This window comes from Haliaeetus albicilla, chromosome 14, assembly GCF_947461875.1.
Source record: "Haliaeetus albicilla chromosome 14, bHalAlb1.1, whole genome shotgun sequence".
Lineage (NCBI taxonomy): Eukaryota > Metazoa > Chordata > Aves > Accipitriformes > Accipitridae > Haliaeetus > Haliaeetus albicilla.
The window spans coordinates 22,101,822-22,119,153 of record NC_091496.1 but is presented as its reverse complement, the minus strand read 5'-3'; the positions used below and the strand labels follow the sequence as shown (position 1 = coordinate 22,119,153).

At 41.2% G+C, this 17,332-nt stretch overlaps 1 protein-coding gene across 1 annotated transcript in view; it reads right to left on the bottom strand.

The window, feature by feature from the left end:
• The window catches only part of MOV10L1 (Mov10 like RNA helicase 1), a 39,776-nt gene extending 25,219 nt beyond the window's left edge, over nucleotides 1-14,557 (bottom strand). Inside the window, exons 1-6 of the mRNA XM_069801942.1 lie at nucleotides 14,470-14,557; nucleotides 10,003-10,187; nucleotides 4,000-4,156; nucleotides 3,474-3,586; nucleotides 2,453-2,643; nucleotides 200-340 (exon numbers count right to left, since the gene is read on the bottom strand). Of these exons, the coding sequence (XP_069658043.1) occupies nucleotides 200-340; nucleotides 2,453-2,643; nucleotides 3,474-3,586; nucleotides 4,000-4,156; nucleotides 10,003-10,187; nucleotides 14,470-14,557 (875 nt within the window). The remainder of the gene's footprint in view (nucleotides 1-199; nucleotides 341-2,452; nucleotides 2,644-3,473; nucleotides 3,587-3,999; nucleotides 4,157-10,002; nucleotides 10,188-14,469) is intronic.
• Between the last annotated feature and the right edge of the window lie 2,775 nt (nucleotides 14,558-17,332).

Below are 17,332 nucleotides of genomic sequence, written 5' to 3'. Positions count from 1 at the left end.
AAGATAGGTGCTCAATAAAAAGACTATCCTGAAGACACCTAATTCAATATGAAATTCTCTTTAATTCCATAGTATTTGGGGGTCACTTGAAGACCATGAACCACAAGGCTCAACTATGAGAGGCTTCTGTATGAAAGACAGGCTTACAGACTAGAGAATGATGGAAAGGAAGAAAGCTTAGAAAATCAGAAAGGCTTACTCTATCCAAATGATCATTCTTTTAGATTCCCCCTGCTTCAGAGTTCCAAAATTAGTCATTCTTGATACTTCCAATCCTCCTTTGTCTCTCATTAAGTTTTCATAGGGCTCATCCAGACTGACGCCATTAGAGTGAGATTGTCTGTAAAAATAATTTTTAATTTTAGCTAGCAATTTTGAAACACAAATAGACTCAGCAAATATCTTTGATTCAGCACAAGTTTAAGAATCACTATACCAAAGCATAGTTACAGTATTTAGGAAGAAGCAGGTGAGGGTGAGAGGGTTCACTTTTTCTCTGCTATTTATACTTCTAGGACAATGAGATTACCTTTATCAATCTAAGCAGCAAATTAAAAACAACAAGCCTTTTGTCAGCAGCACAATAAACCAGCACAAAACCTTGGATACAAGGCTAAAGTGATTAAGAAGCTAGCTACTCTGTGCTGAAGAACTGAATCAAATTGTGGCTGAAGCTGTTATGGATCTGTTTGGGAGCTGAACCAAGCCACAACAAAGAGCAGCTCCTTAGCAAGAGTCCTGATTAGCACTGGAGCTGAAGAGGTAAAATGACTAGACTGGAAGTGTTTCTACATGTACCCAAAGCACTTATGTCTTCTGCTTACTACTACAATCTGAAAGCAGAAGACTGTAGAAGAAATTGAAAAAAGCTGAAAACCAAAAAGCACTCTTAAAAACTATCACACATACTACTGATGAAAAATGCCTATGAAACAAGTCACATGCTCTTTCCTGAGACAGTGACCATAACTAACCTCTCAGTCTCAGCTACCTGTAGAAACCATTTAAAAAAATGTTTCTATTGTACAGTTAAGAAACTATTCAGTTAACTGGCACTAAAATAACTTGGAAATATTTTAACAATCTCACCAATATTTACATACCCTAAGTATTCCTTAGTTATCTAATACAATAAAGTAGAAAATGACTGCAGCTGTTCTTTATTAGCTACATCAATTTACTAGCAAAGCCCACTAGATGTCTCCCATTGCAGCTCAACCTGCCTCAATGTTTTGATATGGTAGGAAATACACTAAAACTGGGAATCAACCCTAAGGTCTACTTTTGTAATATTACTTTAGTAATAATTTCCATATAAAATCCATCATTAAAAACAGGTCCAACTGAAAAAATAAGTGAACAAATTGTACTGTTGTGCAGAGTGATGTAAGCACCTCAAGCTCCATCTAGGTACAATTTAAATCTATTATATCCTCTATCTCCAGTGAAAACAAACATCTTATTCCATTCCAAGTAGTTCCTTTGAGGACATATGTACCGCCCTTAGCTATATTTCCTAGAGATCAAACAAGGCAAGTTCTCCCAAAGGCTATGTTTGAGAGGACTCTCCTGTGGACTTTCCAGTTGGTTGATAGCTTATTTTTGGCCTGCAGAATCAGGCTTGGTAATCCTACCAAGGCCTTGTTAGCATTGAAAGTGACAGATTTTACAGGTAATAGCCCTATTTATATACATTTGAGCAGTATTTGTGTTTTTCACAGGACAGACCCTCGAACTCACAAGTCAAACTCCAGATCTTTCCTGCAGAATTGCTACTGACTAGTTGTTGCCCATTCTATATTTGTGTAGTTGATTATTTCACAAAATTTTGCTCCTTCTCCATATTGAATATCATCTACTTTTTCCAGCCTTTTCTGCAATCTGACCAGATCCTCCTCACATCACATATGCCATCTAAAATGCCTGCAGAACCTCCCAGTTTGATATCTGCAAGCCTACTGAATGTCTATTATTGAGATCATGGAAGTATTATTTTAGGACAGATATCTGAAAAATCACTAGAACTTAAGCAAAATGGATTAAAGAAACATCCATTTTACATCAGTTTTGCTGAGAATGGTTTTCAATCAGTAAAGTCCTCACTAGAAGAACACAGATGAAAGGAAACACAAAGTCAGAGCATGAGCTTGGCATTTTTCTAACGTAACCATGCAAAATTCCTTCCTTGCCTTAGCAATATCCCTGAGCTCAGCTGCTACTAGTTTTGCTTCTCCAGTAACCACAGATGTCTCCACCTTCTGGAAAGGAAGAAAAAGCAAGGGCCAAAACATACCACACTCTGGTCTTCCCAATGATCTATCATGCCTTCTAGTCAACTAGTGAAGAATTCACAGTATTTCTTGCTTAATAGATGCAACAAATTTAAGCTGTGTAATTACAATTCATCTGTAGTTGTTATTAAATGGAAAGAGAATTAAAGAATGAATATTACCCATCCTGGCTGACTGGCACCAAGCAGAGAGCTCTCCAAATATAACATGACTGATTGCTCTCCACCACAATCGTGTTCACTAGATCATGTTTACAAGGTGAATAGCCATCAGGAAGTATCAGTGAATCCAAAGTGAAAAATATACTGTCATCTACTGTACCACTTCTTCCACAGATGCTGGAAATGCGAACCTGTAACAGTTTGTTATTCAGTGTTACTTGGTATTATCTGCTTAAGCTAATAGGCATACTACCACTGCATATTTTTTTCCTACAACAGTCATCCTAGCATTAATAGAGCTGCATTCTGAAGTTTCAGTTATTCCTGGGAGATAAACGTACAGCCCTAACCTAGAATCATTGTGCTTGTCTTTAGATTTAAAAGTGTAAAGAAACACAAATACTTCAGGTAAGCATTAGGTTCCACTTAAGCACATACTGCGACATGTACATTTGACTTAATCATGGTACCTGTCTTGCAACTTACCAACTTATCTAATTTATACTTCACTACTAGCAGTCACAAGAGAAATTTTTTTCCTGTGCTTGACATGCAAATATTATTCAATATATTACAGTTAAGTCAAATACAATAAACCTAATATATGTATTCCTAGAGGGAACAAATATTTTCATTAAAATAAAAAAGGGACAACGGTTGTTTTTAAGCCAAAATACTTGGCTAAAGTAAACATGATAAATTTTACAGTCATTACTTAAAAAAAGTTTGAAAATCCACACATCCTCATTACAACCAATGTAACTAAAACAGTAAGCATCCAAATCAACAGTTGGTAGCCAGTAAAAAAGTTACTCTTCCTGTTCTAACCAAAATGTGTATGCTTTTTCAAAAAGCTTTGTTATTTTAGAAATAACCCTATAAATAGATGAGTTGATATGTTTTATCATTTAAATAAAGAAGTGTTACAGAAGATCTACCAATATTAGCAACTTAAAACCATCTTCAAAACCCCACTGCACACAAGATTCCTCTTGCCAAAACCAATGTGCAAAACATTTACCTTATCTATTTGTTTATATCTCAAAGGCTTTACAGCAACTGCTTCACTGTTCCATGTTGCTGGGTTAATAAAATATTTTGCTTGCACCCAGTCACCTTCACAAGGTTTGAAACCTATGCAAAACAGAACATTTTTCAATTGCTACTGATGACATTTACATTACTCCCATACAGAACTAGTTTAAATTAAATAAAATGACCAGCCAGAACAATGCAGTATTCAGACCCACTGAGTTCAAAGGTCTCTTCGCAGTTCTTCCCCAGTAGGTTATGACAAACTACATAAGAGATGCTAGTGGAAAAATACACTTGCTTACATGTAACTTAGGCTTACATGACTGTTTGCAAGTTATGCTCAGTGAGAATGAACAGGTAGCTTTCTTCACCCAAATCCCTATATTTGTTTCACTACATACACTTTATCAGAACTTTCTTGGGATGTGGACTGCAAGTTTACCAGAAGTTATTTCTATTGTACATATAAAAAAAAAAATCAAGGAAGAGCAAACAAGAAAGCCCCAACACACCTTCACAGACGTCTTCCATTGCAAAGAAAGTATTCTGATTAATATAGCCACCATCCTTAGAGAGAGAGGTAATATTGCCAATTAATATTTTCATATTTAGTTCAGAAGGATCACAAGTAGGATTGGACTCTCCCCACATGTTCTGGGCTGCATCTACCTATTAATACAAAAAAACCCAACATTCAAACAGCTGATACTTAGAATTGTATGTTAAACGTACATTCCTACAATAAATATCAGAATTTCAACTGCTTATGGAAGTCAAGCTCCTTATTCTATACTCGCTGTAGCTCTTCATTTTTGTACACAAAAACATGAATAGTAAGTAACTTTTCTTAGAAGTCTGCTGTATGCTGCAACACTGACAACTACTATGATTACATGTTGATTTGTCAAATCTTTCTCATGCTTCCCTTGCTTTAGGTCTACTTAAGAATTTTCTTCATATTGACAAGAGGACTTTGCCCCCCCAGCAATCTGATTGTACACAAGTGGAACTAGAACATCACTATTTCAGAAAGTAAAAAAAAAAAAAAGATTTCAAGATGCTATTTATAAACACTATGTATTTCAGACTGACCCTCAGTTGCTCTTTAATAACCTGAATAAAAAAAAACAACTCTAAAGAGCTGCTTCTTACAGACTCTCCATATCACCATCTCAAATGTAAGTTTGCTTACTTAAACAGCCCTCTGCAGAACACAAGCTACAAACTATCAAGGTATACAAAGCATTTTTTCCGCCCAGCTATTTCGGGGCAAGGATATAGCATCTCTGCTCTTAATTACTAGAATTCCTAGAACTGCGAGTTCTCTTCCTTGGAGGCACAATTTTCACAAAGAACACTTACATTATAAAGCAAGAAGAAACAGTTCAAAAGTTAACTGCTTTGTCTTGATCACAGGGATCCTATTCCAGATGCTGAGGTCCCAAAATAAAAACTGGTGAGGGAAGCTACCTGAACTAGACCGTGAGTTGGCTCCTTTTACAATGGAGACTTGCTTAGCAAAGGAACTGGCAAAAAAATTCCACATGAAAGTACTTGCTGAAAATTTACATAGTGTTTATGCAGGCAGACTCATCCTTCGCTAGGACAAGGACACCTTCTATGTACCTGCTGTGGTGGCATATATACCCACTGCAGAGCTAACAGCAGGACTGGTGATATTACCCCATTACACTCCATTGCAGTGACCATTACACCGTTCACTTTAAACAACACTATGCTGTTTCCACAAGTGAAATTTAACCCCAACAACAGGTGTACCAGCCTAGACTAATTACTAGTCTAAATCCATTTTTTTTGGAAATCCCTACGTAGTTTTCAGTTACCAGATTTATGTATTTTGGAGTGATGACAATATTTCAACAGTACTGTGAAAGCTGTCAGTCAGAAGGAAAACAAAGAAGGAGAATGAAGATATAAAGTAATTTATTTTTTGACTGTGTGTGTGAGTACTATTTTACCAGCAAGCACTGATATTGCTTGCCGGACTTAAAATACTTAGTTTTCACATAGGAAAGTCATTCCACTTAAAGAAAATAAAAAGATATAAAGTTATCTTACTAGTTACCTAGTAAGACACTAGTTTTTTTTGATAGCACTAGAGCTGGTAATATTTTAGAAATGAAACTTCTCTTTCATTTTCCTTTATGTTTCATTTTAGATCATACAATAAAACTCTCTCCCCGCTAAAATTCTTTCCTCAGTTTTATTTAATCAATGAAACTGCATTGGTTTCAAAATGAAATGGATTTGCTAAGAAAAACTCCCCTCAAAATTTTGTATCTAATTGGAGTTCATTTTACAATTTAGTGTTGCTCTCTCATCTAGTTCTAATCTTTAGTATGAAGCATCTTTCGTACTTTAGCCTTCAGGAATTGTTCTTGTTGCTATTTTGAGTTAAAGGAAGGACAGGACAGAGAAAAATGGAAACATGCGACCTTTTAAATCTTCCTGAAATAAAGTATTAAAAAACAGATGCCTAACAAACCCAGATTAAAAAAAACAAAACACCCTACTAATTGTTAACTGTCAACGTCTCAGAAATAGTTTTCATGAGATCATTAGTTATTACTACATCAGCAACAGAGCTTCAAAAAAAGTCTACACAAGTAACTCTACTGCATTTCCTCAGTAGTCTACAGAATTCAAGAATACAGAAAAGTGCATCTAAACCCCCACACATTACACAGAGTAAAACGCAAATCAAGTTAGTCTTGTAGTGCCTTTATCTTCTGTCTACTACTCCTGCTTGAGAACTCACATTTCTAGTCAACTTCATTTTATCAGACACAGTACAGTTACTGCAAATTCAACCATTAGAGGAAAAAAGTTCTCATAGGTATGCATTTATTTTAAGCTTAAGTCCAGCCTCTAGGGAAGAGTTTATCATGTTCAATTCATTACTTTGGCAAGAAAACTTGTCTTCCCCCTTAGCCTGGCATACATCTCATGGACTATTATCATGTTCAGATGAAAAGCATATTTATTATTGACAAATAATGATTACAGTAAAGGCTTTCAGCAGGCATTCAGCATCTTTGCATTGGTTTCCTATTTATATGTTAATTAGATAAAGATCTTTCCCTAAGATTAACAGCTATAGTCGCTGATGAAGTTAGAGCCTTGAATCCTAGGGAGACTTTTAAATTCAACACAAAAAAGGCGAGAAAGATAATAAAGTAACCTTCGGACTAACACCTGTACTAACGTGTTTTACAGGAGGCAACTCTTTCTCACAGAAAAGACCAACCTCCGCTTATCCTTCATCCACACAGTCATACTCAAAGGAAGACCATTACAGTGATTGGAACCATATTGTACTACTCTGCTCATGTGAACACTCACAAAGCAGCCTGGTGGTATCTGGTCATTCTTTATGGAGACTCTACTGGCCTTAAGTGCAGCTCTTCAAAATCTAAGTACCATCAACAGGCAGTGTTAAAATTTTTAGTATACTTCCAGTCATAGATGTGTATGTGAGCTTTATGTACATACAACATGTGGCCTCCACAATATGCATCCTTTTCGCAATTTTAATTAGATGTTTTATGCAACGATGACACTGGCAGTTAGGTCTCCTGCACATCACAGATACATTGTAGAGGACTCTGCACATGTACATGACCCCCTGGATTTCCAAGTGTTCAGTAGTTTATGGAGTTAGCCTGACCTTCAGACACGTGGAAAATTAAAACATGTGGGTCAAATCCTCAAATTTTGAGGGGGATAGGAAGCAAGGAAGAGAGTACATCATGCAACCTTGCTTTCCATAGACGTGTCAATGCCTCTACTGATATTCAGGGCCTTACTTAAAAGCCACGAGGCTCTTTTCCAAAAGAGTGCCCAGAAAAATCCAGTGGAGCTTCAGCTGCTCAAGCTTATCATCAAGAGAAGAGCCATGTCTAACAGAAGAGAAATATAAATAAGAAGTAACCCCATGGTGACAGATGAAAATATTTTTAAAGGTATGTCTCTGCTTACCATTAGTATGAACAGTTTCAGGACTGGTCAACAGACTAATTCTGAAAAGTGTGCAGTACATTACCAACTGTAATTCACTCTATTAATATATGCCACCTCGTACCAACAGAATTGCCAAATGTGTCAAAATAGTACAAACCTACTTCCATATGATAGAGAGCTCGTTATCTCTGGACACTGCTGGTAACTGACCAAAATGTCTCTGAAGTACCAAAATCAGGATGGTGCATAAAAGAAAGACATGAGGAATCAGAAACTCTATATGCTAATTGATGCAGGATTTTGATCTCCTTTTGACAAGTTATGTATCATTTGCTAATTTAACATAGTAATGACAAAGTCTTTAATCTGGTAACTTACACACTTATTAAACCTGCGTATCAGAACTTTACTAATAAGATTACTAGATACATTAGAATACTTTGGCTAATCATTACCTTCCTATTATCTGAAACATGATCCCTGAAGCCACTATGTTTGCTGATTACATCCTTTATAGACAGCATGAGTTGATAAGATGTTTAATTATAAAACATCCATTTACTAGATAACACAAGTTAACTTTTAAACTAGTTAAACTGTTGTATTGGGTTTGCATGGCAAGGTTTTGGTAGCTGGGGGGCTACAGGGGTGACTTTTGTGAGAAGCTACTAGAAGTTTTCCCCCATGTCTGACAGAGCCAATGCCAGCCAGCTTCAAGATGGACCTGCCGCTGGACAAGGCCGAGCCCATCAGCAACGGTGGTAGCACCTCTGGGATAATGTATTTAAGAAGGGGGAAAAACCCCATGCAACGGCAACTGCAGCCAGAGAGAGGAGTGAGAATATGTGAGAGAAGCAACCCTGCAGACACCCAGGTCAGTGAAGAAGGAGGGGGAGAAGGTGCTCCAGGAGCCGGAGCAGAGATTCCCCTGCAGCCCGTGATGAAGACCATGGTGAGGCAGGCTGTCCCCCTGCAGCTCATGGAGGTCCACAGTGGAGCAGATATCCACCTGCAGCCTGGGGAGGACCCCACGCTGGAGCAGGTGGATGCCCAAAGGAGGCTGTGACCCTGTAGGAAGCCCACACTGGAACAGGCTCCTGGCAGGACCTGTGGACCCATGTAAAAAGGAGCCCACACTAGAGCAGATTTCCTGGCAGGACTTGTGACCCTGCAGGAGACCCACACTGGAGCAGTCTGTGCCTGAAGGATTGCAGCCTGTAGAAGGGACCCATGCTGGAGCAGCCTGTGAAGAACTGCTGCCCGTGGAAAGGACTTACACTGGAGAAGTTCATGGAGAACCATCTCCTGTGGGAGGAGCCCCACACCGGAGCAGGGGAAGAGTGAGGAGTCCTCCCCCTGAGGAGGAAGGAGCAGCAGAGACAATGTGTGATGAACTGACCCCAACCCCCATTCCCCTTCCCCCTGCGCCACCGGTGGGAGAAGGTAGAGAAAATAAGAATTAAAGTTAAGCCCAGGAAGAAGGGAGTGGTGGGGGGAAGGTGTTTTAAGATTTAGTTTTATTTCTCATTATCCTACTCTGATTTGATTGGTAATAAATTAAACTAATTTCCCCAAGTCAAGTCTGTTTTGCCCGTGACAGTAACTGACGAGTGATCTCTCCCTGTCTTTATCTCAACCCATGAGCCTTTTGTTATATTTTCTCTCTCCTGTCCAGCTGAGGGGGGGGAGTGAGAGTGGCTTTGGTGGGCACCTGGCATCCAGCCAGGGTCAACCCACCACAACTGATTTGCTCTGTACAGCAGCTAAAGCTTGGGCTCAGACTTTTGGTCAGGGTGAGTTTATTACATGTAGTACACTAGTCTAGTGCCATACTTAAAGTATAATGCAGCTAAGCCAAGCATATACAAGCCAAGAAGATGGGTTCTGTACCACCCAGTTATCAACTGCTTTTGCACTGCTGTCAGTCTTTGTCAGGTAGATTATCATAGGCACCCAAGAGTTGAGCCTATAAGATTAAAAAAATTACAGTAGTTTAAAGTTTTGACAAAGTACAGTCAAGCTTGAAGTAGGTTTACAAATGAAGTGTTAAGCAAGAAAGGTACTGAAATCTCCAATTTTATAACTCCATGACATTTAGTTGTTGATTTTTTACAAGAAGTTTTGAAATTCACTTCTGTGCAAACAAGAGTAAACTAGCAGCCCCTGCTTTTATTTTCTTTTCCATTCATATAACAATAACATAAAATTGACTTTGAAGCTCAAAAAGGTTAATACACAGAGATTTGAACTAGGTATGATTTAACAAATTCTGATGCAATTTTATCAACCAATAGTTTTATACTCACTACATCTAGACCTATATTCAGAGAATCAGTATTAAAGGAACAACATTTTAAATGAGATAGAATAAAATAACAATAAAAAACCCAAACCAACTTATACCCACTAGGTAAAGGGCTGGCAATTTCTACTATTTTGTAGAATTTGGAAGGCTAAAACTATATCAACCTCCAAAAGAAAGTCTCAAGGGATTTACAGAGAAAGTGAGACTACTATTTTTCTTCACCTCTTACCCTGATAGCCTTCAAGCCACCTGATGTTTTATCCTCTTCAACAGTGGCAGTAACTTCCTGTCCAACAGTCAGAGGCATATTTTTTGTAACAGCATCCTTTGTGAAGATTATCATGTCATCTATCATCCCATAATCATGGCAAAATCTTGTCACTACTCCTTGTACAGTTTTTAATTCTTTATCACCTGCATCCAGAGGAAAAGCATTGACATAAAAACAAATCACTTGTTTACAGAACTATGCAACAGGTAATTAAAGCTACTAGAAGTGCCATCCCTTCTATCAAGAAGTCATACCAACAGGTTCCAACTAATTAGTTTCACATTTCAGTCTTGAAGTCTTATGGCAAGTTATGGTTTCAACCAATTAAGCAAGCTAGGTAAATACAAACTACATTGTAAAAACAACATTCTTTAAGCTGCATGAGAAAAATCACAGAATATCTTGAGTTGGAAGGGACCCATAAGGAACAGAGTCCAAATCCCTGCTCCTTGCAGGACTACGTAAGACTAAACCACAGGACTAAGAGCATTGTCCAGGCACTCCTTGAACTGACAGGCTTGGTGCTGTGACCACTTCCCTGGGGAGCTTGTTCCAGTGACCAACCACCCTCCCAGTGAAGAACCTTTTCCTAATGTCCAACCTGAACTTCCCTGACACAGCTTCATTCCATCTCCTCGTGTCCTATCGCTGGTCACCAGAGAGAGGAGATCAGCACCTCTCCCTCCACTGCCCCCCATGAGGAAGGTGCAGACTGCCATGAGGTCACCCCTCAGCCTTGTCTTCTCCAAGCTGAACAAACCAAGTGACTTCTGCTGCTTCTCATAAGTCTTGCCCTCAAGGCCTTCCATCATCTTGGTCACCCTCCTCTGGACACACTCTGATGTCCTTCTTATATTGAGGTGCCCAAAACCACACTCAGTACTCAAGGTGGGGCCGCACCAGTGTGGTGCGGAGTGGGACAATCACCTCCCTTCGCCAGCTAGCTATGCTGTGCTTGATGCCAGCTATGCTGTGCTTGACACGCAGGACACGGTTGGCCCTTTTTGCTGCCGGGCACGCTGTTGACTCATATTCAACTTGCCATCAACACAAACCCCCAGATCTCTTTCCACATGGCTGCTCTTCAGCCTCTCATCCCCCAATTTGTATGTATAACTGTAAAATCATAGTACCATTTAGGCTGGAAAAGACCTTTAAGATCATCAAGTCCAACTGATAACCTAACACTACCAAGCCCACCGCTTAACCATGTCCATAAGCACCACATCTACACATCTTTTAAATATCTCCAGGGATGGCAAATCAACCACTTCCCTAGGCAGCCTGTTCCTAGGCCTGACAACCCTTTCAGTGAAGAAACTTTTCCTAGTATCCAGTCTAAACCTCCCCTGGTACAACTTGAGGCTGTTTCCTCTCATCCTATCGCTTGTTACTTGGGAGAAAAAAATGGACACTCACCTCCTTTCAGGTAGTTGTAGAGAGCAATAAGGTCTCCCCTCAGCCTCCTTTTTTCCAGACTAAACAAGCCCAGTTCCCTCAGCCACTCCTCATAGGACTTGTTCTCTAGACTCTTCAGCAGCTTCATTGCTCTTGTTTGGACATGCTCCAGCACCTAAATATCCTTCTTGTAGTGAGGGCCCCAACCAAACACAGTATTTGAGGTGCAGCCTCACCAGTGCTGAGCACAAAGGGATGATTGCTTCCCTGGTCCTGCTGGCCACACTATTTCTGATACAAGCCAGGATGCTATTGGCCTTCTTGGCCACCGGGGCAACTGCTGGCTCATATTCAGCCAGCTGTTGACCAACACTCCCAGGTCCTTTCCCACCAGGCAGCTTTCCAGCCACTCTTCCCCAGGCCTGTAGCATTGCATGGGGTTGTTGCAACTCAAGTGCAGGACTGGGCACTTGGCCTTGTTGAAGCTCATACAACTGGCCTCGGTCCAATGATCCAGCTTGTCCAGGTCCCTCTGTGGAGCCTTCCGACCCTCAAGCACATCAACACTCCCACCCAACTTGGTGTCATCTGCAAACTTACTGAAGGTGCACTTGATCCCCTCATCCAGATCACTGATAAAGACTTTAAACAGAACTGGCCCCAATACTGAGCTCTGGGGAACACCACTTGTGACCAGCCACCAACTGGATTTAACTCCATTTGTTGCAATTGAAAACAGACTCCGAAGCTGGTTGCAAATGAAGACCCTTTATTGAACAAAACGAGTCCTTTTATCTACTACTTGTGGCCGACGCAACAGCCAGCAATCATAGGCAGAAACTATCCAAAATTTTCCACTCAGCAGCAACTATCTTATCTCTACACAATTCTTGGCTCTGTGCTCTTTCAGCACGATTACTTCGCCAGGAACCTCACTGTTCCCATGGCTTTTTGCCAACCAGAGCAATAATATTATTTTCACAGGTGGTCACTGAGTCAAGTGTTCCCACATCCATTCACCACAACTCTTTGGGCCCAGCCATCCAACCCGTTTGTTTTTTTTTTGTTTTTTTTTTTTTTGTTTTGTTTTGTTTTTTCTACACTAAAACACAAAGTGTACACCCATCTAAGCCATGAGCAGCCAGTTTCTCCAGGAGAATGCTGTGGGAAATGGTGACAAAGTCTTTAATAAAGTCCAGGTAAACAACATCCACAGCCTTTCCCTCATCCACTAAGCAGGTCACCTTGTCATAGAAGGAGATCGGGTTAGCCAAGCAGGACCTGCCTTTCATAAACCCATGCTGACTGGGCCTGATCACCTGGTTGTCCTGTACAAGCTGTGTGATGGCACTCAAGATGATCTGCTCCATAACCCTCCCCAGCACCGAGGTCAGACTCACAGGCCTGTAGTTCCCTGGATCCGCCTTCTGGCCCTTCTTGTATATGGACATCACAAGCGCTAACCTCCAGTCAACTGGGACGTCCCCAGTTAGCCAGGACTGCTGATAAATGGTTGGAAGTGGCTTGGTGAGTATTTCTGCCAGCTCCCTCAGTACCCTTGGGTGAATCCCATCTGGCCCCATAGACTTGGGTATGTCTAAGTGGTGTAGCAGGTCGCTAACCATTTCCCCTTGGATATGGGGACTTCATTCTGCTCTCCATCCCTGTCTTCCAGCTCAGGGGGCTGTGTACCCCAAGAACAACTAGTCTTACTATTAAAGACTGAGGCAAAGGCAGCATTAAGTACCTCAGCCTTTTCCCCATCCTTTGTCACTATGTTTCCCCCTGCATCCAATAAAGGATGGAGATTCTCCATAGCCCTCCTTTTGTTGCTAATGTATTTATAGAAACATTTTTATTGTTTTTTACAGCAGTAGCCAGATTAAGTTCTAGTTGGGCTTTGGCCCTTCTAATTTTCTCCCTGCATAACCTCACGACATCCTTGTAGTCCTCCTGAGTTGCCTGCCCCTTCTGCCAAAGGTCGTAAACGCTCTCTTTTTTTTTTCCCAAGTTGCAGCCAAAGCTCTCTGTTTAGCCAAGCCAGTACTACCCCATTTCAGATGCAGAATCCAGCACCTGAATATATAAAATACATATATTCAAATACCTTGAAAAATTTGAGATTAAAAAAATACCTGCAAGCTAAACACCTTTTCGCAAAAGCACGGGGCCAACAACTATTTTCAAGATTTTCCATAGCAAAAGAAAGTTCTCAGCATAGTTTGCATGGGGAATCCAACACATTTAAGATTTCTATAGTGAAAAAGCAGGAAAAGTAAATAAACGATACAAATTAATTCTTCAAATTTCTTTATATAATATTATAGTTAATACACTTCTGAAATGAGATGTGGTGCTGTTTCTCTGGAGACCTAGGAGTTTCAAGTCTTTTGGATTAGAAGTAGTATCTACTTAGATATCACAAAAACACTCACTCAACAGCACTGCAGTACAACTTCAGGCTTAAAGCTGTACTGAAGTATGCTAGTTTATATTTCTAGCATATTATTAGCTACACTCACAGTCAAGACTATTAATACAGTAAGTAATTTTTTTTCTGTATTCATAAATATAAAAAAGCACTTTTTACTACATTGAGTAATACTACTAAAGGCATCTTAAACATACACCATTTTGGAGCCTCAAAACATCAAAGCTACACTATCATTTCCATTCTACAGTACAAGAAAGATGAAGAAGGTTTATTTATTAAGACAATATCACAAGGGAAAGCCCAAAGTATCCACCATGCACCACCACAACAACACTCCCTTTACACCTCACTCCATACTCTAAGTAGCAATGGCAATCTGTCCTACTCAGGAAACACAGCAAAAAAAGGTACTGCTAGGAACCCTCCCACACGCTCTGTAGTCAAAAAGCTGTCTTCTTTTCCTGATTTCCTTTCTTAAGGCAACAGGTCTTCACTCAGCCACACTCGCGTGGGGGACGAGACCACCAATGCCCTCAGGACTCTGAAGCTGCACACAGGCCCCGCAAACCCAGAACGGGCCCAGGAACTCCTACCTGAGGCCGCCCATCTCTCATCTTCTCTTTCCTCGTCACCTGCACGTCTCCAGAAGTAGGAGAGCGCCTTAGAAAAGAGGCCGAGCATCCCGAGCATCCCGAGCACCCCACGGCAAACACCTCCCTCCAAACACCCCGCCGCCACCCCCCGGCGCCCTCTCCTACTGCCGCGTTTCAAGCCCCCACGACGCCGCCGGCCAATCACGCGGCTCGCTCCTGGTCACGTGAAAGAGCGCACGCCGCGTGCTATGGGGCGGGGGAGGTGTTGGGGGCCGAGGCGGCCTTTCCCGCTGCGGGCGCGCGGGGTGGAGCCAGCGGCTTCGCCCGGCACCGCGCTGTGGAGAGCCGCGCCGCAGCCCCCGCGCCTCGAGCGTGACGTCATGGGGCGTCGAGCGGTGGCAGCCTACTTCCCTCGCGCCTTTTCTGAGGGGTGCCGCGCGCTCCCCCCGCCCCGCCGTGAGGAGACGGCGGCCCTGTGAGGAGACGGCGGCCCTGTGAGGCACCTTTGCCCGCGGTTCGGAGGGGACGATGTCCGTGGAGCCGGGGAGGGGCGGGCTGTTGTCAGGCCCGCCGCCTCTTCGCCACAGGCGGCACAGGGCCCTCTCCTGGTAGGGCCGAGTGGTGGGGACCGTTGGCAGAAAGGCGGGTGAGAGGACCCCCTTCGGTAGGGTTTCAGGGCGGCAGGGGTTGAGGAGACATTGAAGGTGGTGGGGTGTGGCTACCACAAAAAGCTTAAAGCAAAGTGATCGTAGTGTATGACAGGTTTTCTGGGTTTATGTAAGCAAGCCCACAGGCAGGCTGCCATCTCACCTGGGCTGAGGGTACTTGGTGCGGTTGTGTGGCACCGGGAATAAGTCAGACATGGAGTCTGTCCAGTGTGGTAAAATGGGGTGCATGGGAGAGTATGTACGTGCTAATGGTGTATTGTTGAATTGCTATACTCTCAGTAGCAGCCAGTTTCAAAATGATAGAATAAGCTCTAGAACACTGTAAACTTGATTAACCCAAAAAATACATATTTTTGTCTTATCAATGTAGGAGCTGCTGTGGCTCTAGAGGAAATAAAATTTTATTGACTGTTGCTTACCATTTCCATAGTTGGTATTTTTACCAGTTCTCTTCACGCAATGCGCTTTTAAGTATTTTGTATAAGCCCCCTTTATATTTGGTTTAACAAATAGTGTTTCACAAAGCATGGTTTTTGAGTTGATGAGCTCAGCATCCCAGTAATTTCAATGGGAACTGCCACGTAAGACTGTTACAAGAGATGGTTTCAGGAAGTTGGGAAGAGCAGTGTATATTTTATGGGAAACTACTTTATGGCTGTTGTAGAAAGGCAGCATAGTCTTGTGATTAGATTCTGAGTCTAGAGTAGCAGTTGACTTGGGCAACCTTTTCTACTCATATGGTTAGCTCAGCATTATTTAGGCAAAAAAAGGCTTAGGAGTGCATTGCAGATTGTTTAATACCTTTATAGCGTTATATACAGTTCCTAAACCAGAAGAAATTCTGGTTGCCAGTAATTACACACAGGTTCCAGTGTCTTGCTCTGAAGTGACTGAGGTGATGCTATTGGGAGGAGAAACGTGCATGAGTGTCTGTAGTAAGTGGTCTTTTTAGAAAAGTGCTGAGGGAGTGACAGCTTCCACTTCTAGATACATTGATTTAAAGCATTTTAACTACTGTTTTCTTTCACTAAGATTCCTGTGGAGCGCAGGCAGAGGAGTGTTGGTTGGCAAAAACGTGACAGGTGAATAAGTTGTTTTTCTGGAGGAGTGATTATACATGCATAAATTCCTGTCTGAAGGTCCTGTAGTTTGTAACAGCCTTCCCAGGCTGTGCTTCTCAGGAATCTTACTGCAAGAAAATGGCCTAGGCAGAAAAGATCAGTGTTCAGTCTGGATGTCCTTTAAAAGTAGAAACTGAACTGTGAAGTTTAAGTGTTTTCATTGACACTGATGCCAAATGCAGAGGATACAGTAACTGTGTCATGAACCTCTGTGCAAAAAGGAAGACGGCAAATACTGAGAAGTGCACAGGAAAATGGGCAGAAGGAATTTCAACATAACTTGAGGAAACACGGTAGTGCCTGCCACGCTTGAGAGAGGGAGCTTTCAGGTGTAATACTGGCTGAAACACTTGGAGTTGCGAATAAAAATTTCTAGAGTTTGAGCCCTGCTCTGTTTAGTGGTGCAGGACTTTATGAATTCTTTTTGTTCAAAGAGATTAGATCAAGTAAATACCTGAATATCTCACCAACTTAGTGTAAAAAATAAGTTGATCTCCCTAAATTGGTGGAAAGAGTTAAAATATGATCTATTTTTTATCTATGGTAATTTGTGTTAGAGCAAACCAGCACCTAGCATTCATTGAAAAAGATGTGAAGTATTACCCATTTTCCATTAAACCATAGTCTTTGAAAAGTTACAGATAATGGAAATATTTGCATAGTGTTTCCTCTGTGAACAGAGGAACAGAAGGGCTTAATTACTTAAGACAGTTTTTCTTGGCTACACAGTCTATTTTTTCCTCCTTTTCTAACACAGTTTTACAGCTGTGTCTAGCGCTGTGTATGGTGTATTTATTTCCATGTTTCAGTCTATTAAAACAACTGTAACACTTCAATATTCTTTCAGTATTGTCTGACATTATGAGAAGAGCAAAATCTGCAGTCCATACAAACTGAGAAGTAGTGCTGTTCTGAAGGTTTTTTAGCATACTTTAAAGGTGATGCCCTTCAGAGTACTGAAGATTTAATTGTGTCTTGGTTACAAGAGTGTTTAAAGTTCAGACAAAAGTCCCTGTCATTGCTGTAGCTGTCAAGGTGCCAACATCTTCAAGATAAAAGCCTTTTTTTTTTTCA